General features: G+C 38.7%; 1 protein-coding gene across 7 annotated transcripts in view; it reads right to left on the minus strand.

Moving 5' to 3' along the window:
• EPB41L2 (erythrocyte membrane protein band 4.1 like 2) overlaps positions 1–26482 on the minus strand; it is a 236451-nt gene that overhangs the window by 25137 nt on the left and 184832 nt on the right. For 2 of the 7 annotated variants that reach the window (XM_067546737.1, XM_067546741.1), the window contains exons 12-15: positions 22146–22330; positions 10655–10717; positions 7428–7574; positions 22–576 (exon numbers count right to left, since the gene is read on the minus strand). In XM_067546737.1, the coding sequence (XP_067402838.1) occupies positions 22–576; positions 7428–7574; positions 10655–10717; positions 22146–22330 (950 nt within the window). Of the gene's footprint in view, positions 1–21; positions 577–777; positions 832–2231; positions 2400–7427; positions 7575–10654; positions 10718–10938; positions 10972–11090; positions 11151–19652; positions 20292–22145; positions 22331–26482 lie in introns of all 7 variants that reach the window. The other 5 variants (XM_067546744.1, XM_067546739.1, XM_067546740.1 and 2 more) reach the window with 5 other exon arrangements.

Here is a 26482-nt window from a genome sequence, read left to right on the forward strand (position 1 = left end):
TCAGGCTGTTCTACCATTTACCTCAGAACAACAAATTATTTGTGATGCAACATCAATGTCAACATGAGATACATCTCCGTTTATTTTGAGCTGTTCTTCCTCATTTTCTTCTCTCGGGTCTTGTTTCCCTTCTTCCATTACATTTTTCTCTCCTGTTTCTATGGCAACTGCATTTTTCTGGGCCAAAGCCTTTGCTGTAACTTGTGTGTGCTCAACCGTTACTTTTACTTTACTGCCTTCTTGTAGAGTTTCCACACTCTGTATTATTTTTGTTGCACACTCCTTCTTTCCTTTGGCATCTTCATTTTCTTCTTGTTCTTCCCTTATGATGTCTTCAGTCACCCTGTGGTGTGGCTGATACTCTCCTACCAGTTCATCCTCACTCTCACTACTGCTGCTGCTATCTGATGATGAAGAAGAGTCCTTTTTTGACAGATGTTCCACCTTACGGGTCTCCCCAGCATCAGTGACAGCTTGCATTTTCCCTCTGTTGATTTCGTCTATGACTACTGTCTCTTCTATCCCAACCTCTGCCTGCTTCTTCTCCTCCACTACGTTCAGAGTCTCATGTGAACTCTGCACAAAAAACATGGATGAGGAAAAACAAAAGTACAGTATATGAATAAATCAAAATGATGAAAACAAAATGAACTGATGGCTGGTTCATGTCAGGTAGAGAACAAAGATGACTGATGGTTAACTAAAAAAAAGGAAAGAAAGAATGAAGGTGGATCAGAAATGTCAGACCCAAGTTAACTATGGAAAAATCAGTAGAACCTTATCAGCATCGCTGACTCCAGTGCAAGGCCCTTCTGCTCTGGAAGCAAGTTTCTGTGAAACAAAAAGCAACCAGAGGACACAAATCAATAAGTGTTTAAACACCAGATGACACAAACATTTAACATCTTGTAGACAAAACAATGAAAGAGTGTCTATAACTTATCTATGACAGTATTGTCTGCATAAAAACAGTTTTAAATGTAGGCATTCTGAAAACTATGTGGGTATAACTATGTCTGATTCAAGATCCATGCAGAGTTTACAGTTAGGTTGGTTTTCTACAAGCAATTCTTTAACCTAGTTTGTAAAATATCTATTTAAGGTTTTTGATGTCTTAGATTGGGATAATGTAAGATCTTTACCAAAAAGATTTGGAACAGAAGCATAAAAACGTCAGCCAAGGCTGCTTCCTAGTATGACAATCAATTATTTACTGAAAAAAATAGTTGTATCAGTCATTAAACAGCAAACAAAATTACTGTATATGTGGAAAGAAAAAAAGTCTTCACACACTATTCCAATGTCAGTTTATTATAACACACTAAAATGACTTGCATTTTTAAATAATGTTTTGCTGGCTGTACTTTATATGGTCTGTTGCTTTAAGGAATTTGGCAAATCCTTCTGATAATTTTATACATTGTAATAGAATACGACAATGAGAATCTTTAGAATATTATGATGTGAAAATGTCAAAGGGACCATGTTTCAAGATTACCAAGAAGATCCTATTAAGATCCCACTTGGATAATCCAAAATGTGAGATTAAAGAAATTCTATTAGTATTTGTACCATGACAAAACAATTTGTGATGAGTATGTATGTATTGTCATACTATGTCAGAAGAATTATCATCAGATTTAAAGAGTCATGAAAATTAAACAAAAAATACATTAAAGCAATGTTCAGGATCAAACGCACAAAAGCAAAAATATCATTAAAACCAACACACCATCTGTGACTTAATCCCATTTTGTTTACCAACTGCAATATGTATAGGGCCTGATCTAGCTTTCCCCTGGAATCAAAAATGGGAATCAAGTGATATTTTGCAAATACAAAGAACAGAGGATTAAGACTGTAATTTACCAAGTGATACTCCATCATCCTAATAGAAGTTAAGATTTGCTGAACTGCTTTGACAGAATGAGAATGAATAAAAAGTTACCTTAATGTAGATTTTTGTTTTTGTGGGTCTATGTCTTTATTTTAACATTAAATTTAACCTAGTTTGTATTTATGGTTAATCTATTTCTCCTCTATATTTATGGTCTTTTATATAAAATAATATATATACGTATTTTCTTAGGGACATGTGGCATCAAGTAGGACATACTGTTTAATTACTAGATGATGAAAATGTACGCATCAAATTTTATCTATATGTTAGTGAATATCCATTTCTCTACATGTGTGACATTACAAGGGGGAGGAAAAAAGCAAAAAAGCACCTCAGACAGTTGTAAGAAGGGTGAGGCAGAAAGCATTTCAGAAGGTACATTATCTTTCACAACAGTGCCCTCTGCTGTCCGTGCGGTGGATGAAGTGAAGGTAGATTTCATGCAAGTGGAAAAGCCCTCTTTACTAAATAAAATTGATGTTATTTCCTCTTCTAGGCTCTAGATAAGTTATAAAATGGAAAGCAAAGAATTAAAATAGTGGGAGACACAATAGCAATGACCTACAAAAGAAAGGAAAGGTAGGTAAGGAAGAAAACAAATAGCACACAAAGAAGGATTCACTTCTGAAATAATTCCACAAGATCAAAGGAAAAACTAAAATATGACCCTTAAAAGGAAAAAAAATGACAAGATTTAATGACAAAAAACTACTGTGTATCAAACAATAATATTTAGCCATGCTAGCATATGATATATCCCCACTTCAATGACTAACTTTACACATTATTTCAGATTGTAAATATATAAAGCGTAAAAGGAAGGATTAACAAAACCTTCCCATAACTGTCAGAACAGGACTATACCATTCTTTTAGATTGAATTTCAGATTCAATATTAGGAATATTTATTTTAATTCATTCTTAATACCTGCTCTGTACCCCTTGTAGCATCAGCCCTGAACACAGGGTGAGGCATAACTGCAGATTTCTGTTGATGGCGTGCACAACAACTTGAATTTTATTTAAATAGAATTTGTTCTGCTTAATTTCAAAAGGTTGTTTTTAAAAACACATATTTTAATCAGGAATTAAATGTGCCTTTGCCCAAGAATTTAGCATTAAAAAAATGTAGCGCTGTTCCCATCTATTGGGCAAATACATATTTTATCCAAATACTTGCTTTAAAGTACTAAAGACTGTCTTAAATTACTTAAATGCCTATTGTTCTTGCCACATAGTACTATGAATCTGTATTTAGATACCTAATAAAATAGTGTACTATAGATTTGAAAAATATTACAAAGTATTCACAGCAGCCATCTTTTAAAGCTGAATCTCTCATTTGTTTCAGTTTCCTGCCCAAAATACCACGTTATATCCTGTTAAAAACTAACATTTATTTAAAAAATGTGAGTTTATGCTTTATAAACTTGAGAATATAAAAACCAGTAAAACGATTAGTATTTTTATACTGGTGCAACTTAGAAGCTGAACAAATTTCATACTTATTGACTACAGGAAATCTCTTTCTAGCTTAGGACCTTGTATGCCACAAGATCAACCCCAAGTACACTTTAGGACAAAGCTGTCTTTTAAGCAACAATTTGTCATGAAGTGTGGACAAAAAGAACTTGTGTTAATGACTCTGAACACTTATACAGTAGACAGTGTTGCTGCACATACTACATATATGGCATGAGGGAGAAAGGAAAAGAAGGAAAAAGAGACTCCTACATACATCCTATAATATAATTACAGCATACTTTCAAGGTAGTCAAAACAAATTTGGATAGGAGTTGATTAATTTTACCCTAATATTGCGTTTGACACTTATATCGAGCAACTACTTTTTTTTTTTTTTGGCTACTTCAGGCAAGTGGGCTTATGATCCTTTGGTTAATCCCTCAATTGTATCCTGACAACACAGTGTTATTTCAGCAAATCACAGTTGACAAACATACTCCAGCCTTAGTTTTGTATGTGTACACAAATACACACACCATTTGTTTGCAGTTTATTACCACCATTTTTTGTTTTTGTTTTAGTTTTTCTAGCCTTTGTGGTTGCATGCATATTTCTACACACCAAAGCTGGGCATTGGCTAGCCTACCCAAGTGAGTTTGAATCCAGCTAACTATAACAGTGAAGGAAGTGCAACAAATGCTTCAAGGCAGGCTAGAGCCAAATACGAACCAAAGGTCTGTGCCAGGCTTATACTAGCTGTGTGCAGACCATCCCATGGACACTGTTGTTATTAACCATGCTAACCATATTCAAACAAGCTTGAGTTGGCTACCCAGTGGTTCTCAACCTGTGGTCCGCAGACTTCTGGGGGCCTGCAGACTATGCCTAAGGTTTCTAAAGGGGTCCACACCTCCAATTTGAAATTATTTAGGGGTCCACAAATGAAAACAGGTTGAGAACACTGGGCTTTAGCCCATGCAGTTTTTGTTGTGTAGACATACCTTATGAAAGTAAGCAAATTGGCATTAGTGTTAGAGCTGCTGTTTTCTCAAGTGTGACCAGCTGGCTGGTTAGGAGGTTGGTAGACTATTACCAATGTATACCTAAAAATTGGAAGCCTTCATCAATATATAAAAACTATACAACAGTTGTCCACTGTAGATGCTCAGTGGTAGCATCAAATAATCCTTTGGGCTAAGACATAAACCAATATGAATTAATGTTTAAAAGCATTAGAGGACTTTATTTATTTAATTTTTTTGTTAAAATGGGAGTGATTCTGATGGCGCTGGACATTCAAGGCATAAAACAGTTAACCATAGTTTTGCTTCATAAAATATTAAGTCACAGAGGCTGTGCATTTAAAAGAATGGTGGTACAAAGAATGTTAACCAAATGTAAAATATTTGTCTCATGCAAAGAGAATATAATTAATTAGCATGTATTTTCAATGGAGCAGTGGAGGAGAGGAAGTAGGTACCAATAAGAAAAATGGCAGGGCTCTCCTTAGATTTACAAGTACATACACACACATGCTTAATGCCATCTTTCAAAATTGCCACAGAAGTTTATCATGTCTGGAACAAGATTTAGCAGTTATGCCCCACATTATACCATAAGGATGATAAAATGGAAGGGGGCAGGTTGTGGTAGGAACAAATATTTTATTCCTCCATTAAAAAAAGGCAGCACCGTTTGCTTATTTTAAGGCTCAAAGTAAGTACAATTATCATCACAAGGTTGGAAAGTTTCCTGTGCCCCACTCCCTGCTTGACACCATAGGCAACACTGCATTTTATACACTGTATGTTATTGAAAAAGGTTTACAGCGTTTGTTTTTAATCTGATTCCAACTATCTAGTTGAAAACAAGTCAAAGCTGATCTGATTAGTAGCATGGCAAATGCTACTTCATAATAAGAAGAAATAATACTTAGCTCTTATATAGCGCTTTTCATCAACAGTTCTCAATGAGCTTAACAAAGGAAGAATAATTTTCCTCATTTTACAGATGGGGAAAGAGGCAGAGAGGTGAAGACACATTTAGAACTAGGGGAATATTCAGAATGAACCTACTTCTCTAGCATTATGGACTTGCAGAAAGGCTACAGTACACAACTGTGATGGGAATACAAAAAGAGTGTAGACTGTTGAATAATTACAGATAGCGTATTCTATATGGAAACACATTTCTTTGTCATCCTAATACAAGTAAAAATACCATCATGTTTTCAGTGATAGAAGATAATACACTGAGTTTCTCTTTGCCTTTTAAAAAGTGTTAATTATTCACAACTTAAAAGCCAGTTTGATCGCAGAGAGCAACCGACGCTAATCTTTATGGATTAACCAACGCTAATCTATATGGAGATCTCAAACATCAACGCCAAGTATTTTTTTTGATCGGTTTAAACAAAATACTTGCAAAAAGGCAGAAGGTTTCAAGGTAGCGACCTTGTTAGTTTCTTCTGTTTTTGCCTCAGTAAACCATGTCACTGCAGTCCATTGCTTCTCCTTCACAGGAAGCTTTTTCCTTTGGAAAATGTGGTCTCCTTTTTTCTATTAAGTTTTTGGTTTTATAAAACCAACATAAATCAACAAATAATGAGACAGACATACAGCATCATACAAAACATGAAAACAAATTGTCCTGAAAGCAGCACAAGCATACCAGGTAGGAGGACTATGCAGATACAGGGAAATGTAATACCTGGATTTACATCTTCAATATAAATTAATTCCACATCAATACCCAAATGCACATACACAAAATAAAAAAGCCACACTGATATATTATATGTAGTGCCTTTTGTAGTGGAGCAAGTATATTTTTGAGTAAAATACTGACATTAATAAATCCATCCACATTTCTGGCATATCACAAAGGTGGCTATAATTTTTGTTTACAAGTATACTATGATGGTTGCAAAGTCTGAGTAATCATATCCTGGCAGTGATCATGTATGCCAACAACTTAAAAAATTAAGTTAAGAAGTCTGTTAGTGATCTATTGGAAACAAAATTTCAGGTTAGCCACCAAGGACCCAATTCAGCCAGTTATATAAGCATATGAGTAGTCCATTAATTTTACTAGGACTTTTTCATGTGCTCAAAGTTCAAAATGCTTAGTACTTTTCTGAGTTTGAGCCTTACTATGGAAAAAAAACATTTGACAATGTTTAGCAAATTTAACCAGGGGAAATTTTAAAAAGTTCCCCATATTTTGTGGTCTCAAGATACAAGATCATTAAACTTCCTGGAGCAATAATCAGGACAGCACACTCACTTATCAGAGGGAAAACGAGGTAAGGTCCGGACACAGACTGATGGATGCTAAAGTAGAACATATCTGTAAGTGCAATTTAGTCTTTATGAAACCAGAAGTAGATTTAAGTGTTGTAAAATCACTAAGCATTTTTGAACTGTGACAGCAACTTGTCTGTCTAGTTCGCTGGCCAAAAACATCTAGTAGTTTTTTTTGGAAACAATGCTTTCTAAATTGCTAGTTCAAGGTACTGTCTATCAAGAGCTATGAGAAACTGAAAACGTTCTCAATCTTTTTATAGTCTTATAATAAAAAGTTACTCTTCAAGGGAATACAGCTTAAGAGCTATGCCATACTACTGACTGAAAAACAGTTGCCATTATCAAATATTTTATCATGTACGTTCCTACTGAACAAAGTCAAAATGTGAGCCTTAGAGTCATTTACATGTAACTGCCTTAAGCAGAGTTAAGGACGGAAACATCTTTCTCACAATTTTACAGCCACTGTAAAGCCAGTTTGTAAGAAGGGCAGTCCTAAACCAGAACAAAGCCTAATCCTTGTAACTGATTTGTTTCAACTGCTTTGTTCAGAGTTATTCTCTCCTACTGAAACTCAAAGAAGTTATTTAAAATCTGGACCAAAAGTAAGTAACAAAATGTTAATGGGTATTTAGTATAAAGAAAAATGTTACATTTGTACAAAAGAAAATGTTAATATAGGAGGGCAATTTACATTTATTATATTCTCTAAACAGTTGTATGGAAATGCATGCTGATAAGTGTCTGCAATGACATACCCCTTGTGTCTGTAGAGACAGAGGTGTGATACGCCGCTTTTCCCATTCATTGGGGCGTGGCTCAGGTGTGGATTCCATGAAATTGCGCTTGAGTTCACTAATGCTAGCCTGATGTTTCAGTAAGTCGTCCTGGGTCTTATCCAGGTCCTAGCAATGTGCAATGTAAAAAACAGTAGGACAAAACACAACAGCAGAAGCAAACTTATCCTCAAAAAAGTCAAAACAAGAAGAGTGCCTTGTGTCTCAAGAGCCATTCTACTGGGATACATTTAAAAAAAAGATTAAGACCATAAAAGATTCAGATTTTTCATAGAGTTTAGGAACAGCCACACTATACTGTTCCTGTCACAACTTTAAGTACATGACAAAATAACGTTTTTAATTATTAGTAAACAAAGGACTTCTTTATCTGAATATGAAGACACCAAATTTTTGAAATAATTATTTCCAAAGGTGCAGCTTTTGCTCAAAAGTTAAAGAAACTGAAGAAAGAATATCAGGATCAACATGGGTAACCCTCAGTAATGCTAATGCAAGTAAGTAGCACTCAGCACAAGAACTGTCATAAAAATGTAAGTATGTTTCTTAATAACAAACTTTAAGCCAAAAATAAAGTACTTATATATATGGATATTGTATTAAGTCCCAAATGCAAACAGCTATGCATCTGCTTAACTTTACACATGAGTAGTCCCATTAAAGTCAATGGGTCTACTCACTGCTTATAAAGTTAAGCAGGAACATAATTATGTGCAGGATCAGGGTTTAAAATTGTTATTTACCTGTTGTGTGTTGAAGGGCGGGATGGCAGATGGAGCAACCATGTAGAGGTTGTCTGTGCACACCTCCTTACCAGAAAAGATCTCTGAGCTAGCCCCATGCAGATTTGCACTGGAGGTGACAATGAGGGATAAGTAACAGATTCCGTTTTTACACGGATCCATTGACTCCAACACTGTGCAACTTGGGTCAAAGGGCTGGAGCTGCTGTTCTAGCCTACAAGATGGAGAAGCAGGCCTAGGGGTTGGAACTATGCAGCAATCTCCTCATTAGTCCTCATTGGGAATTAGATTTCACCTCCCCAACATTTCTGAAACTTCACTTGCATATAACCCAAACACGTGGGCTTTATGCAGGAGGACTAAATTACATATTGCAAGTATAAACTTTCACTTCATACCTCATCTTGTGGAAAAAACTACTCTCTGTATGCAAACACAGACATAGGAGTAGTTGACTTTACAAGATATACAGTTCAATAGCCAGTGTTTAAATTTAGAATGGAGACCCAAAACTAAGTGTACTATGAAATTAAAACAGTGAGAGTTCTGTGGCACCTTAAAGACTAACAAATTTATTTGGGCATAAGCTTTCGTGGGCAGAAACCCACTTCGTTGGATGCAAGAAATTAAAGGATCTACAGTAACTAAGAAAAGTATTTAGACTTGTGATCTATTATAATTAGGTCCAAGATTTAGTTTTTCATAAAAAGAGGTTTTATACAGCTACATACAAAACGTTTGTCTGAATTTTAACTCAAACATTTTGGCTAGCATTTAAAAGTGTTCTTCTGCAGTGTTTACAACACAAATAATGCAGAACTGTACTAGTGCATGAAAATCAGAAAGTGATTTAGCTTTTAGAATCAGCTTCTACTTTGCTTCATTGTCAATTCTGAAGTAACCTTGTTAATATAAATTTGATACTTAAAATTTAGGCCTAGTCCTGGGTGCATGTGCTTAACTTTAGACACTATGAATGGCCCCACTCACAATCCTCAAGTCTTTGCAGGACCAGGGCCTAAGTTTTCATCTAAAATTAATTTTTAGTACAAATATGATCCTTTAAATATCTATTGAGAGATTTTTTTAAAAGATGTTTGTTTTAAACAAAAAGAAGTTTTCTTAATTCTTGGTGGAATATAAAAGATACAGATTACATCAGAGCAATTCCATAGAGCTGAAGTCAATGACATATTTTTATGGGTTGTTGTAAACAATTATTGTGGCTTGAGACCAGGCACATTTCTTGGACTTGTTTAAAGCAAGGTTATGCAGAACATGCTTTCGTTGTTTTAGTAAATTATGCAAAAGTAAATTTTGAACAGTTATCAAAAGCTGACAAAAGCAACAACAGATTAGTCAGATTACTGTAACTACAAACCTTCATATTACAGTCATTAAATAAGAGATAAGCTCGTGTGACAGAGGGAATTCCCTATAGCCCCATTTGGATGGGCAAGGCTAAATAGACATAGGATAGGATTTTCCTATATATTTTGTGCAAGTTTTGTTAGTTTACTTTCAGTTTTTCCTCATCATACAAACTACACTGATTGCAACAAGAGGTACTGGCATAACATATTCCAATTTAATTAACTGAAAAAAATAATTATTTATTAAAATAAAATGTCTACTCCAATAATAAATAACAACTCTTCGTACTTAAATAATGCTCCAAATTCAAAGCCATTTACAAACATTAATCCCCAATAAGAATTAATTCTTTAGAAAGTAAGAATTATTCCCATTTCAAAAATGAGGAATGCATTAAGAAGCGCTTTTCTTTTCTTAAAAGAGGAGCACTAAGTGATTGGCCCAAAACCACACAGAAACACAAGATTATGGGACTTCCTTCATTGTGAGTAAATTTGTAACAGCAAGGGTAGTTAAGGATTGGAACATTTTTTTACTGGCTTGTGGTGGATTCTTTATCACTGCCAATTTTTAGATTAAGATCAGATTTTTCTAAAGGTTTTTGGGGAAGTTCTATGGCCTTTGTTATAGAGGAGATCAGACTAGTTGATCACAATGCTTCCTCCTGGCCTTGGAATCTATGAATGTATGCTTATTCCTCCAGAGCACACCACCTCATATTTCAAATGTATATGTGTGAGAAAAGAAAATGAAAAATATTAAGTGAGACACGGGGAAAAGTAGTAGGTTTGTGCAGCAAATAAAAATCCCATTGGTAATTAATGGACCAATTAATTCGATTTGTTACGTAAACAGGGCTATTATTCCCAGTTGCCACTTTGAAAACTTCTAGCAAATTTACACTTTCAAGCTGCTCCTTTATGGAAAAATCAGAATTTACAACATGCATCTCCAAGTTGCTTTTCCCCATGCATTTCATGCACTGTGTCCATAACAGCCTGCAGGTGACCTCCCATCCCATGCAGCCTGGCAGCCCATGAGAATAGAAAGTGTTCCTTATGTTATACAAACCTCCAACATTAAATTGCTATGTCTGACATAAATATTTTCCCCGTCTACTCTCAAGGAATTGTTCTGTGAAATTAAACCACACACACACAAAAGAAAGCAAAATGAACATAAAATGTATCAGCAAGTAACAAAAAGGACCTTCAGATTGATAACAGAATTCAAAAACTAAACAGAGATAAAATGATAAGAACAAAAGCCACTATTCAAACAAAACCTACAGAAGCTTCAAAACACTAACAATGGCAAGCAACAACAACCAGATTTAACTGAAAAATAGCATCCACCTTCTGCTGAGTTTCCTCCTCTCTGGTCTCCACCTATGTGACGGCACGTGGCAAATCATCAAAAGAAAGAAGTTGTTAGTGTGATCTAGGGGAGCAAAAGAGAGGCTTCCTTTGTTTGTAAAAGCTGCAAACCATGTGCTATGTTTATATACCTTCATTGTTTCGGCCACAGACGCTGCTGAAATTATTAAGCCACTTTGGTCTTCCTCCACCTACAGTGCTGTAGAAATGGCTGAAGTAATATTTTGGCATATGTGAAATGGAAAATGGAACTTTCACTCTCTCTCTCTCTCTCTCCATCCCTATGTTGCTGAATTTTTCATGCTTTCCCAAAGGATGGGTGGAAAATTAAGACAGAGGACAAGGAGAAAAGCCATATTGTCCCAAATCTTGATGTGAAATTCAACTACTAAGATACTTATAAAGCATTTAAAGTGGACTTCATACTATGAATTAGTCTTAATGAAATGGCAAATGATTACTGTAAAAGTCTGATGCTGTGTAGTATACTTGTAGATTTTTGCTTTTTTTTTTTTAAATGCAAAATCAGAGCTAACTTTAAAAAAGTACAACCTGCTTATAAGTATTCTGACTGTGCCTTTAAGGAAAGACATTCTTTCTTGAAAATAACCCAAAGGCACAAACATCAATTGCCAGTTTTTCAAAGGATCACTGTGCAAAATCCTAAGTATTGATAAGTGGTTTACTTTTATTACATATATTGCTTAATTCCAACTGTGTGTGAGGGAGTAACACATCACATGATATGTCATTTTTTTCTTAGCTTATCTCGTTTTCTTTCACCTCTCACTTATCTGAGGTTAGTCCGTTTGTTGCAATTTCACACCAAAAGGTATATTGAACTATATTATGGATGGAGAAAAATCTTTAATGGTGTTTATTTACACCATTTTAGACTTATTTTATTAAATGTAAGTCCTTTACAGATGTCATGTCACATATTTAAGAAAAAGTACTCAGCTGTATATAACACTGTCTCAGACAAGTTATATCTGAAATATTACAAAATTTGAAATAAGTACTGGGTTCCCTCATTGCAAGGCTCTCAGTTAAAAGGCTATAGTATTTTGCTTCATATTGCCATTGAAGTTCATAGTAAACTCCTCCCTTTTACAGTGCATGGTGTATTTGCTATGACATGCAGCAGCAGCTATATGGAGAGCAGGCACTGTATTATCAGCCAGATCAGAGTACACACACTTAATGAGACTGATGCTTTTGCATAGCAGTTTAATTCTGCATACTTTAACATTTTTAAAAGGTTCACATGTTGATGATTAAAGTCAGCTACTTAACCAGCAATCCAACTGAATAAAAGAAACTAGTCTTCATCTTAACTATTGCTAAATATGAATAAAAACACTAAAAGCCAGGGAGAACCTTGGACAAAGACACTCAACTTTGCACACACCCATGTAAAGCAGAAACGGTCATAATTCAAGTGCCCTCTTTGAAGACATGAATTAGAAAAAAGGGAAACTTTACTCACCCTGTGCAATAACCGTAGTTCTGTGAAATGTGTCCCTCTATGGGTGCGCCACTTAAGGTGCACATGTGCCTCCTGAGCCCTTGACTGGCGATTTCTAGCTAGCTAGTGTCTGTTTAGCCTGCATGTGCCCTATGCCTCCTTGAGGCAGACACTGAGGCTATATATAGGGCTGTGCAGGCAAAACACACTAGTTGCTCCTCTACTTACTCATCCCCGAGGGAACAACCAAAGCAGAGGGGAAAGGGGGCAGGTAATGAAGCACCCATAGGACACACTTCTCTAAGAATACAGTTCCTGCACAGGGCGAGTAACATTTCCTCCTTTTTTGAGTAGTGTCCCTATGGGTGCTCCACTTCAAATGACTTCTGAGCAGTATCCCTAGAAGGAGGAGGGCTTCAGAACACGGTTCAGAACTTAAGACAATACTGCAGAGCCAAGTGTCACATCAGATCTCACAGCATGGAGCAGGGCATAATGCTTTGAAAACGTATGGACTGAAGTTCATGTAGTGGCTCTACAAATCTCATACTGGGATAGTTTTAAAAAGGCAATAGATGTTGCCTACAATCTGGTTGAATGTGCTCTCACCCTATGAGGGGAGGGAGACTGAGCCCCTGAAAGCTCATAATAGGTAGAGATACAACCCAATATCCATTTTGACAGTCTTTAAGCAGAAATAGGATCTCCTTTAGACCTATCTCAGAAGTATATGAGGAATCTAGGTAATCTCCTGAACTGCTTAGCCATAACCCAGGTAGAAGGCTAAGGCCCTTCCAATATCCAGAGCCCTTCGCGGATACAAAATTTGCATCCGCATCGGATCAACGATCCGCAAAAATGGATATAAAGTGAATATCAATGGATTTTCAGGGCTCTAATCCAGGGTATGGAAGTAGGATTCCTGTTGAGAACTATGAGATTTTGGAAAAAATATTGGCAGATGGATAGATTGGTTCAGATGACAATCTGATGGAGGAACATAGAATGCGGATGTAAAGAAATCTTATCATTAAAAATACTTGATAAAGGGTATCTGCCATCAAGGCTATTATCTCCCTGATCCTATGCGCCAAAGTGATGGCAACGAAGAATGCTCTCTTCATAGATAAAAGAAGTAGGGAGCAGGTTGCCATTGGTTCAAATGGAGGTCTTGTGAGGTGGTTGAGAATTAAGTTGAGGTCCCAAAATAGGTTTGAGGTGTCTAGTACGGGGAAAGAGATTACCTAGACTCTTACTAAATCTGGATGATACCGGGTGAGCAAAAATGGAGAATTCCTCAACCGGGGAAAGAAAGACATATGGTGTACCTTGATTGAACTGATGTCTTCAGATCTGGCTGAAGACCCTGGATGTCTTCAGATCTGGTAGGTAATCTAGTATGAAGAAAAGGAGAATTGATTCCAGCTGGAGGTAGTGAAAACTGTACCGCTGGATGAATCTCTTCCATTTCTGTAGCTAAGTAATATGGGTTGATGTTTTTCTATTGTTTAAGAACACCTGCTGCACCTTCGTAGAACAGGAAACATCTATGCCTGAGAACCATGCATGAGTCACACTCTGAGGTGCAGAACTGCCAGGTTGGGGTGAAGCACAGGACTCCCATCCTGAGACAGAAGATGAGGAGTGGTAGGGAGCTAGTTTGGTGGTTAGACACAGAGCTGAAACAGATAAGGGTACCAAGCTTGTCTTGGCCAAGTAGGTACTGGAAGGACCCCTCTGGCCTTGTCCTGCCTGATCTTGTTCAGCACTCTTTGAATTAGGGACATTGGGGGAAAGGCATAGAACAAACTCTTCTTCCATGGTAGAAGGAAGATGTCCCTCAGTGAGCGTTGACTCAGTCCTCCCGCCTTGAACAGAAGAAAGGACACTTTCCTGTTCTTGGAGGTGACAAAAAGATCAATCTCTGGAATATGCTGTGGAGAACTGAGTGTCCAGTATTCCTGGGAAAAGTGTCTGATGAGGACATTGGCTGCGGTGTTCCAGATGCCTGGAAGGTAGTCTTCTGAAACCTGAATATGGTTGGTTATGCACCAGTTCCAGAGTTTTATAGCTTCAGTGCACAAGGATCGGGATCTTCCTCCTCCCTGCTTATTGATATAAAACATGCAGGACGTGTCCATCATGACTCTGATTGTTTTGCTTCTGATGAGAGGCAGGAAATGGAGGCAAGTGTTTCTGACCACCCTGAGCTCCAACAGGCTGATGCATAGACTAGTTTCATAGTCTGTCCACCTGGCCTGAACCGTGAGGGTGTTGAGGTGGGCTTCCTATCCTAACATGGATACATTGGTTGTTAGAGTCATTGACAGGGTTGGGTGACAGAAAGTGATGCCCACACAGACGTGGAGTTGCTCCTTCCACCAGTTTAGAGAGTTCTTTATGTGCAAGGGGATTGTCACTTGCCTGTCCAAAGTGTCTCTGGTTGGAGAAGAGGCAGTTCTTAGCCAACCCTGGAAGCAATAGAGGCATAGCCTTGCATGATTGGTTACAATGGTACAAGTTGTCATATGGCCCAAGAGTCGAAGACAGTTCCTTATTGTGGTCGTGGGCTTCCCTGAATTGTCCCTACCAGTCCTGACATGGACACAAATCTGTGTAAAGGTTGGTACACTCTGGCTGTCACTAAGTCCAAGAATGCCCCTATAATCTGTATCCTTTGTACTGGTACTAGTGTGGATTTCTTTACATTCAGTTGAAGGCCCAAGTCTTTGAACAGAGCAAGGGCCTTCTGGATGGATGGATAACACTGCTTTGAAAGTATGGCCCAGTCATCAAGGTACAAGAAGACAAGAATCGCTTCCTGCCAAAGGTAAGACAGCACTACCACTAGAACCTTTGAAAACCCTCTTGGAGCCGAGGATAGGCTGAAGAGAAGCACTCAGCACTGGAAATTATCTTGGCCTATGGTGAATCATAGATATTTCTTGTGTGATAGGTGTATAGATATATGGAAGTAGGCGTCTTATCGGCTGAGGGATGAAAACCAATTCCCTTCCTCTAGAGAAGGAATTATAGTTGCTAGAGTCCCCATCCTGAACTTTTGAGGCTTCACAAACTTGTTCAGCTGTCTCAAATTTAAGATCGGCCTCCAACCTCAATCCATCTTTGGTACTAAGAAGTATTTTGAGTAGAACTCCCTGTCCCTATATGGGAAAGGGACCAGTTCCATTGCTCCTAGTTGGGAGAGAGAATCCACCTCTTGTCTTAGTTGAAGCTTGCGAGAAGGGTCCCTGAAGAGAGAGGCAAGGGAGTGGAAGGGAGAGGTGCCAGAAATTGTGGACACAAGAACAAATGGATATAAACTGGCCATCAGTAAGTTTAGACTTGAAATTAGACGAAGGTTTCTAACCATCAGAGGAGTGAAGTTCTGGAACAGTCTTCCAAGGGGAGCAGTGGGGCAAAAAACCTAGTTGGCTTCAAGACTGAGCTTGATAAATTTATGGAGGGGATAATATGATGGATGGAACAGGCTAATTTGGCAATTAACTGATCTTTGACTACTAGCAGTAAATATCCACAATGGCCTGTGATGGGATGTTAGATGGGGTGGGTTCTGAGTTACTACAGAGAATTCTTTCCTGGGTGTGTGGCTGGTGAGTCTTGCCCACATGCTCAGGGTTTAGCTGATCGCCATATTTGGGGTTGGGAAGGAATTTTCCCTAGGGCAGATTGGCAGAAGGTTTTTTTTGCCTTCCTCTGTAGCATGGAGCATGTGTCACTTGCTGGTGGATTCTCTGTACCTTGAGGTTTTAAATCATAACCTGAGGACTTCAATAACTCAGTCATAGGTTAGGGGTCTGGGGGGGGGGGAGGTTCGGTGGCCTGCAATGTGCAGGAGGTCAGACTAGATGATCATAATGATACCTTCTGACCTGAACGTCTATGAGACCTCCAAGAACCATTGGTCTGTGGTTATCCACTCCCAAGCCTGGTAGAAATGGACAAGACAGTCTCCAAAGGGAGGGAGGGAGGTTAAAAAATGGAACTGTAAAATCAGAGGAGTGGGAGGAATTGAACTTTCAATCAACCCATCAAAACTGCTGTTTAGATGATACTTAGGTGGATGGTCATGGAGGGCAGTTAGGTGGCTCTCTTCCTCTGAAACCTGTCTCTTTCTGGAGAGTTCTATGGGTCTATAGTACCCAGAGAACTGAGCAGGGCATGATCTATGGGCAGTCTGTGATTTACTAAAACGTTTCTTGCTCATAAGGTATGAAAATGTCCAAAGAACATAAGGTATCTCTGGAGTCCTTCAATGTCTGCAGGGAATCATTCATGGTGTCTGAGAAAAGATTATTACCATCAAAAGGGAGAGCCTCTACAGTATTCTAAATCTCTATTGGAAACCCTGAAAGTTGGAGTCATGATGCCCTGTGCACAGTTACTACTGTGGAGATGGATCTCGCAGCAGTGTCCGAGAGTCTAGAAATAACTGGAGAGCTGTTCTGGCCCATAGCTCACCCTCCGCAACTATTGACTGGAATTGCTCCCTGCAGTTGTGTGGCAGCTACTCAATGAAGGCTGTAATCTTGTTGTAATTAGTAAAGTTGTATTTGGTCATGACCACCAGATAGTTCATGGTTCATAACTTCAAGGTTATGGATAAGTAAGACTTTAGTCCAAAAAGATCCAGTCACTTTTGATCCTTGTCATAGCGGTAAGTCTCAAAAAGTGCTGCCTACCCTGTTTATTCACCACATCCACCACTAGGGAGTTAGGTGGGGGATGGGAAAATAAGTCTGAATCCTTAAAGGGCGCATAGTATTTCTTATCTACCATTTTGCACATTGGTGGAATAGTGGCCAGCATCTGCCATACTGTCTTAGCTGGATCCAGGAGAGCCTCACTAACAGGTAGAACCAGTCTTGAGACTATTGCTGACTGTAAAACATCTAGCAGCTTGTGCTGTAGATCTTTGACCTCTTCCATAGGGATCTGGAGTTTGTCAGCTACCCTTCTAATGAGGTCCTGAAATTGTCTGAAGTCGTCAGCCATGGAAAGTGGTAGAGGCATAGCTGCAATGATGGCAAAATGGGAGTCTCAGGGGTGACTTCCTCATTTGCCTTAATCTCCTGCTCTTCAAATGTCTCCTCCTGTTGTGAATGTGTAGGGGACAATATGAAACCTTGGTCTCCCTGAGGGAAGGTACCAGTGGTCTGTTAAATTGCTGTTGATAGACAGGCCATGCATCCCAATATGGCCACTGCAGGGATCCATAAGGAATTGGGAGTGGTATACAAGGTTAGTTCCATCATCCTTGGTGTCACAAAGGATCCTCCCTGCGCGAGGGCAGATTCCCAAAAGGGTATGTAGGAAAACTCCTGACAGAAACTGAAGAGACTGTTTGGGAGTTCTCTTCCTCTTCATCCTCTCATGGGGGGTATCCCATATAATGGAGGAAAGTCCTATGTCACAGAAAGGCCACACAAAGACAGAGATCTTGGTAATGAGAAATGCTTGGTACCTGACTACAGGGACTCTGATTCATCTGACACAGAGATCCCTCAAGTATCAGAACTCCTGTGGTACTGAAAAGGACTCTGGTACTGATGCCATAGCTGAAGGTGACAGTACCAACAATGATGGGTGAACTCAGGTGTTGTACATGTCAGGCCCTGATGTTTGCTTGGCACTGAGGGTACTGCTTGTACAGGCACCCCTGGCTGAGCTGTTTGCATTGGTACTGATGGCTGAGTTAGGGTGCTCAATACCACCAACAGCTGAGTGGAATGCTTTGGTGCCAATGGTACTGCTGAGCTCGATGGCACCTTGTGCTTACCCTCCTTACTGGTGGAGGGTACAGGTGCCCTATCAGAGCCATGCTTTCTTTCCTTAGAGCTCCAGGACTTCATGGTACTCAGGAAAGAGTCCTGGGCCTCAACAGTAATATCAGAGACTGAGCACCTTGACAGAGACCTGGTCTTCTTTGGAGCTGGCTTGTTAAAGATAAAGTCTGTGCTTCTCTTTTTGGTAGTCTTCCCAGCATCCAAAGTTTTCCCCTCCTTAGGGAAAGCATGCCCTGAAGCTGATGGGGCGCTGAACCTGTCTGTGGACAGATGTATGGGGTGTGTCTCCTGACCTGGCTTACAGGGTGGTTGCAGGGAATGTTCCATAGCCAACAGTCTGAGCTTTATCTCCCTGTTCTTCCTAGTCCTGGACTTAAGGGCCAAACAGAAGGAACACTTCTTGGAGATGTAGGACTCCCCCAAGCAACAGATGCACTTGGAGTGCCTGTTGCTTACCAGTATAGCCTCCCAGTAAGAGAGGTAACGTTTAAAGCCTGACAAATCAGGCATACCTCACCAGGAGAAGACAAATACCCAGGGATAAAAGAGAAGGAAAAACAATTATCTCATCTAAAACTAACTAACTACACTAAACACTAAACAGAAACCTACAACTGTAAGCTAACTAACTTTGAGAAAGATAAAAGGCCAAGTACACTGTAGGTGGACAGTGTTTTGTCTCAAGTCAAGGCAGTAAAGGAGAAAAAGGGCGATTCGTCTGTGCACCCCTATATAGCCTTGGTGTCTACCACGAGAAGGTCATATGTATGGGCTGAATGGACTGATCTCTAGAAATCTATGATCAAGGGTTCAAGAGACACATGCGTACCTGAAGCAGAGCACCCACAGGGACACTACTATAAGAAGAATCACTGTTTACAGCTTTTACAGTTTGCTGAACTAACATAAGAGACAGATTTTTAGAGATTTCACTTTACAGATTTAAACAGAACCTCTGAGATTCAGCTCCACGATTGTATTTCAAAGTTAATGGACTTAGAAGGGCAATAGTTTAAGGCAAAGAAGGACTGATTTAATAATTAGAATAATAGAGGCAATGTTGCTCAATAATTTTAATGATTTAATTTAATTTAATCTTATGCCAAAATATGTCTAATAATAATTTTATCAATGTGCTCTCAAATTTTTTCAATTACAAAAACATTTCCTCCTTAGATGCAGTACCCAGGGATATAATCAAATTATGTATGCTGCAACACACTATTATTCATGCAGAAAAACTAGACATTTATTTATTAAAAGAACCTCACTATATCAGTGGCAAGTTACCATTAATGAGAACAGTTACAAAGATATTTGTATTCTACACTAGGACGTGTGCAAGGTTGAGTGCTCCTCAGTGTGCAGATGCAAAGTCCATGTGCAGATGCCAGCATTTAAGTGACAAAGTTATACACCTCCTCTTCCTCTGCTTTGTTATTCAGGTCATTGCCATAAGAGGCGCTCAATGAAGTCGCCTTAGGCTCCAGGTAGCAGAGGGACAGAGCGAGAGGAACGGAAAATGTGAGTGAGAAAGGAACAGACTGGAAAGCAGAGAGAAGCAGAACAAAGATAAGGAGAAAAGAGGGAATGAATGAAGGAGAGGTGATAGGAACATAGTGTTGAAGGCCAGATGGGAGGAAAGAGACGCAAACTTCAGGGAGGCTAGGAAAACTGATGTAACCATCCTCATCAAGCAATGAAGGGAAATTGAAAGCAAAGTGTTTGCTAAAGATGAATGAAAAACTAAACTCAGTATCTTTATAGTCAACTGTTTTATTGGGCTTTCCCTCCATTGCAAGAGAAGAATGGTGACTAACTGGGTGTTTCATAGGCTCCAAGATATTATTAGGCAATATCATTTTATTTCCACTGTGAGTTTGTATTTCTCTCATGGGACTGCATTCCCAGCAGTCCAAGTTACTATGGACACATTCCTCAAAGGGATCTTCCTCTGAAACGTCCAAAAGCATGTCCATCTCAGGGATAGTTGGCAGGTTTGTGGGAAAGGATGAAACACAGTGAAGGGGTGGTGATGGTGGATGAATGTGAAGGGACTGAACAAAAAGTCCAGCCACAGTTGAATACAAAAGCACAACAAAATGTAAGTTTGTAGGCAGAAAGAATGCACAAGAAGAAGGGAAAAAAAGAAATTGTTTGTTAGTGAAATCTTTTACTCAGAAATAGGGATAGCACTATCAATGCAATACAAATGCCAAATAAAAATTGAAAAGCTCCATGTATTTTTAAAAATTAGCCAACCTGTCCAATTTTAAGAAATATTAATCTGAACCCATTACAGATTTTTTGTTTTAAGGCTGTGACGAACTTTGCACTTTTGAACTGTAGTAGTGCAGTCACTTACAACAGATGGGAGCAAACAAACATTCAAAGCTTTGGCAGAAAGATCATGGTACACAGCAGCACATAAAAAAACAAGCAGGAACTTTGATCCGAGGATTTACTACCATTTCCTCTGGAATTTAAAAACAGCCAAAAAAAAAAAAAAAAAAAAAAGGAATAATAAATAGTATTTAGAAAATAACGCTATTTGCAGAGCTGGTACATATAGCATGCTACATTGAATAGATTCATAAAACATGCAAGCCATTCCCAAAATGTTTAGCTTTTCTTTCCATGAAGAATCTTCTTGGTTGCCTAATCTATCCCAGGGTGCTCCAGTTTTATGACTTGGAGGGACCACACTGGCACCTTGCCAGGAGCCAAAATTTGCACATTTAATTTACCTAAATATATTTTTTCATCAGGTGTAGGACTGTGCGCGTCTTCCTTGACTGACTGGAAGTTAGTTGTTTAAGTTCCCTGGCAATAAAAACATGAAGCTCTTCATGTCTGGTCTCACTCTGCAGTTATAGGGAGATGGGGGTAGTAAGCTGCATTGTGAAACTCAACAGGCTAAATGTTATCCCCTGGGCAGTGATTTGGGTACTCTTTGCCTAATTCACAAAAATGCAGTTTTCAAAATGCAAAATTCCTTAAGGTTTTTAAAAAACCTAATAGAAAGAGATTTCGGGATGTCTGCCAGGAAAAAACAGGCATACATGTCAGAGAATATACACAGACTATTATGTTTGAACTGCAAGGCTTGAGCTTACATTTTGGAAAGAGGTATTGTCACAAGTTTTGATGTGAAAGCACAGAAAACAAAACCCAAATTAAAGTTTTTGATCTGCTTCCTCGCTAACTTCAAAAAATAATACAAGTAAATTGCACTTGCATAGAATTTCTCCACTATCAGCAAACCAGACTTCCCATGGAAAGTTGTGTATCAGTTCTATAGGGAAATTCTTTTCAAAAGTTAATGTGTTTCTATAACAGATACTGATGTATAAAAAATTTTTTTATAAAATTAAAATTTAAATTTAAAAAATTAAAAATTTTTGCAGTTGGCAAATAAAGTAAGCACCATGTTAAGCACTGAACTGTACTAAAAAAAATGCTAAATACATGCAATCATCAAACCGGTTTTACATAACACCAGATACACTAGAACAATTTTTAGAAGTTTGTTCAGAGTAAAAATCATATAAACTAACTTACTTTGAACCACATTTAGCTAAGAGAATGTTCAGTTGCACAATTATATACTGGAAGTGTTTAAGTAATGCCTAATTATGGCAAATTAAAATGAATTTGTAGCAATAATTAAAAGAAAAAATTCACAAGATTGAACATCACACATGCAAATTTGCAGTTTGTCCCTCCCTTTTGGTTATATAAAATATGCTGTGTGTATATATATATATATATATATAGTTAAACATAAAGGAGAAGTTTGAAATAATTTATTAACAATATCTTCTAGTATGCTGCTTGTTATGTTATGGAGACACACAACTCCACTTTAAATGTTCATTAAGAGTAATTTTTATTGTTACAATCCATCATACCTTCTCATCCTGGGTTAATTCCAATTGTGGGGTTTTAGTTGGGCTTCCATCCTCATCTCTACGTTCCCCATCTTTTAACTTGGCCTGGTCAACAGCTTCACTGTCAAAGACCACATCACCAGCAGGTCCCACCGTAGTAGCAGAGAAGTCCCTTAGCAGACTTTGGTCTGTGATACCCACAGGAGCTATTAGAGAATAGAGAATTTTGTTTTTTCTGGGTATGCTGGAAAGTTTGGTTTCCAGGACTTCAGAACATAAAATATTCTGTTCCACAATGGCATAGCCACTGAGGAATAAGAACAATGCAGGGCAAAACTGGTAACTGAATAGTAAATGAAGTTATGATAACATCCCAAGTGTATGATTCTATCTGCATTTATATAACCTGCAATGGATTTCTATCCTGAACGTGATGTGTATGTACGATATAGAGAACAGTATAGCCATGTAGCCATTAAAAAAATTATCACATTTCTAGTGACAATATAAATCACAAGAACAAAAAACAAATAGGCTGTAAACGTCATCATACTCCCATGATAAAAATAGTCTTTCACAAATTTGGTATTTTCAGTGCATTCTGTTTTCAGCTACTACAAAAATACCATGCATGTAAGTTCTCTCATAGTATTTCTGCTTGTGAACCCAGACAAAATCAGGCACTGTAGAAACCCACAAAGTTCATCATAAAAGAGTTACACTTTTTCAAACTTTATGTCTTGAGAAAAATTTGAGTAGTTCTTTCTTTTATTCCACTTGGTTCACCCATCCCTCTTAGCTAGTTACTGGCAATACTTAATATGTATATTTGATGTATGATGTAACAAACCAAAAGACATTACAGATATTGAATCAATTTTATTCTGACAGCTAGAATCTCTAGAATAGTATTAACCAGCAGGAGGAGCTCTAAGACCAGCTGGCTCAGCCAAAACACTGGCAATAATGCAACAGAGATTCATCCTGAAATTAAAAATGTTTAAATAAATAGATGTTTGAGAAGACATGCAAGAGAGCACTGAATGTAGCCATAATAATAAACATACACAGTTGAAGAATTTTGACAAGATTACACAAGCCAGGGAAGCTAACAGAAATGGTAGGTGTGATGGAGTGGGAATTTTTCATATTTTGTATGAATATTGTAAGTGCCTCGATTTCCCCTATGTGATGTATAGTTAACGAGGCAGTGGGAAAAGATTGTATACTTTTAAGAGAGACCCAGAGATATGTGTTTGACTGCCGCTTAGCTTCCTGGACCCTGAATGCCCATAGAGAATGCAAGACGACAATGGCCCAGACAACTGCCTAGACATTTGGTACATAGCAACTAAAAACCATGGGTGATCCACCCCCCACTTTGGAAGCCAGCTGGGTGTGACCAGCTGGAGAACAAAGAGCTAAGTAAGAGGGCCAGGTGGGGTTGTTAAGTGTGGGCTGCTGGAAGCAGGATGCTCCAGGACTGGGACTAATAAGGGATCAGAGGCATCAGAAACTGACCATGATTCACTCTGCTGTAACTTTCTGTTTTCTATGTTAACCAAGGACTTTCTATGCTGTGTTCCAGACATCTAATAAACCCTTCTGCTTTTGCGATGTTGGCTGAGAGTCACTGCAGATTAAGATGGGGAGATGCATTGCTCTTTTTGGTGTACAAGTCTCTTTCTCGGGTGTCCAACTCAGGTGAACTCGCCTCAGGAAGCTTACAGTGTGATGCAAGGGTGCTTAAGACTTCAAGGTTTGGTCTACGGAGGCTTACCCTAGTGGCTTACCCTAGCAAGAGTGTGACCTTAACGCAGGTCTGGCAGGGACTGCTCCAGAGCTGCTGAAGAGCACTGCACCTGTGGATCTGTGACAAGCACACTACAGAGAGATGCCCACAGGAGCTTGAAACAGCAGCAGAAGCTGTTTGGGAATGGATGAGTCACTTTATTAAAATAACCTATAAAAATAACCACATCTTCCCTGGGCAAAAATAGAATCAAATTACCCTAGAAGATAGGTGGTAAACTACTAAAATCTCATGCTAAGTGCAGTATGAGCAGATACAGAATTGACACTGTACCAAGAATAATATCTATATGTAAACATTTGTCTAACATTTGTCCTAACATTCGTTTGGGCTCAAAGTTGCAAAGTAATTATTCAAGAAAGCTTTACTGACTTAGTGTAAACTGAGAGGTGAATGTCTTGCAGAGCACATTACAGGGGGAAATTGTCAAAGGCACAAATGTCAGTTGGGTGCCTAATACCCACTGGAACCCAGTGAGAGTTTATACTCCTTATTTTACCTGGCCTCTGGGAAAATGACTAATGCCTATGCCCTTCTGCAGAGCAATGCTCTGTCCTACTCCTCTCAGAAGTCAACCACAAGGATTTGAATAGCAGAAGGCATCTTTTTTGAAGAAGGTGCTCGGGAGCTTAGGACAGAGTCAGAGCTCACCACAACATTCTTGGAAGAAGACCACTCTATTCTGAGAAAGTCTTGTGTGCCTGAATCAGAGGTAAATCTCATGGACTGGTCTAATAAAAAAATTTTCAGGACTAAATCAGGGGACCCGGATAATCTCCATCCAAGAATATTAAAGGAACTGGCACATGAAATTGCAAGCCCATTTGCAAGGATTTTTAATGAATCTATAAACTCAGGGATTATATCATATGACTGGAGAATTGCTAACATAGTTCCTATTTTTAAGAAAGGGAAAAAAAGTGATCCAGGTAACTACAGGCCTGTTAGCTTGACCTCAGTAGCATGCAAGGTCTTGGAAAATATTTTGAAAGAGAAAGTAGTTAAGGACATGGAGGTTAACAGGAATTGGGACAAAATACATGGCTTTACAAAAGGTAGATCATGCCAGAGCAACCTGATCTCCTTTTCTGAGAAGATGATAGATTTTTTTAGACAAAGGAAATGCAGTGGATCTAATTTATCTAGATTTCAGTAAGGCATTTGTTACGGTTCCACATGGGGAATTATTAGTTAAATTGGAAAAGATGGGGATTAATATGAAAATTGAAAGGTGGATAAGGAACTGGTTAAAGGGGAGACAACAACAGGTCATACTGAAAGGTGAACTGTCAGGCTAAGGGAGATTACTAGCGGGGTGCCTCAGGGATCGGTCTTGTGACCGATCTTATTTAACCTTTTTATTACTGACCTTGGCACAAAAAGTGGGAATGTAGTAATGAAGTTTGCAGATGACACAAAGTTGGGACGTATTGCCAATATAGAGAAGGATTGGGACATCATACAAGAAGATCTGGATGACCTTGTAAACTGGAGAAACAGGATGAAATTTAATTGTGGAAAGTGCAAGGTCATGCATTTAGGGACTAACCAGAAGAATTTTTGCTATAAGCGAAGGACTCATCAGTTGGAAGTGACAGGAGGAGAAGGACTTGGGTGTTTTGGTTGATCACAGGATGGCTATGAGCCGCCAATATGACGTGGCTGTGAAAAAAAAGCTAATGCAGTCCTAGCGTATTTCCAGTAGAGATAGGGAGGTGTTAGTACCATTATACAAGGCGCTGGTGAGATCTCATTTGGAACATTTGGCAGTTGTGCTCTCCCATGTTTAAGAAAGATTAATTCAAACTGGAACAGATGCAGAGAAGGGCTACTGGGATGAGCCGAGGAATGGAAAACCTGCCTTATGAGAAGACATTCAAAAGCTTGGCTTGTTTAGCCTAACCAAAAAAAGGTTGAGGGGGAGATATCATTGCGCTCTATATATACATCAGAGGGATAAATACCAAGGAGGGAGAAGATTATTTAAGTTCAGCGCCAATGTGGACACAAGAACAAATGGACATAAACTGGCCATCAAGAAGTTTAGACTTGAAATTAGATGAAGGTTTCTAACCATCAGAGGAGTGAAATTCTGGAACATCCTTCCAAGGGGAGCAGCGGGGACAAAAAACTTAGGTGGCTTCAAAACTGAGCTTGATAAATTTATGGAGAAGATGGTATGATGGGACAGCCTAATCTGGCAATAAACTGATCTTTGACTACTAGCGGCAAATATGCCCAGTGGCTATGATGGGATGTTAGATGGGGTGAGTTCTGTTTTACTACAGAGAATTCTTTCCTGGGTGTCTGGCTGATGAGTCTTGCCTGCATGCTCAGGGTTTAGCTGATCGCCACATTTGGGGTCGAGAAGGAATTTTCTCCCAGAGCAGATGGGCAGAGGCCCTGGGGGTTTTTCATCTTTCTTTGTAGCATGGGTTACTTGCTGGTGGATTCTCTGTACCTTGAAGTCTTTAAACCATGATTTGAGGACTTCAATAACTCAGTCATAGGTTAGAGGTCTATTACAGGAGTTGGTGGGTGAGGT

This window comes from Emydura macquarii, unplaced genomic scaffold (assembly GCF_026122565.2).
Source record: "Emydura macquarii macquarii isolate MOO-44397 ecotype Brisbane River unplaced genomic scaffold, CSIRO-AGI_Emac_v2 contig_1146, whole genome shotgun sequence".
In the NCBI taxonomy this organism is placed as follows: domain Eukaryota; kingdom Metazoa; phylum Chordata; order Testudines; family Chelidae; genus Emydura; species Emydura macquarii.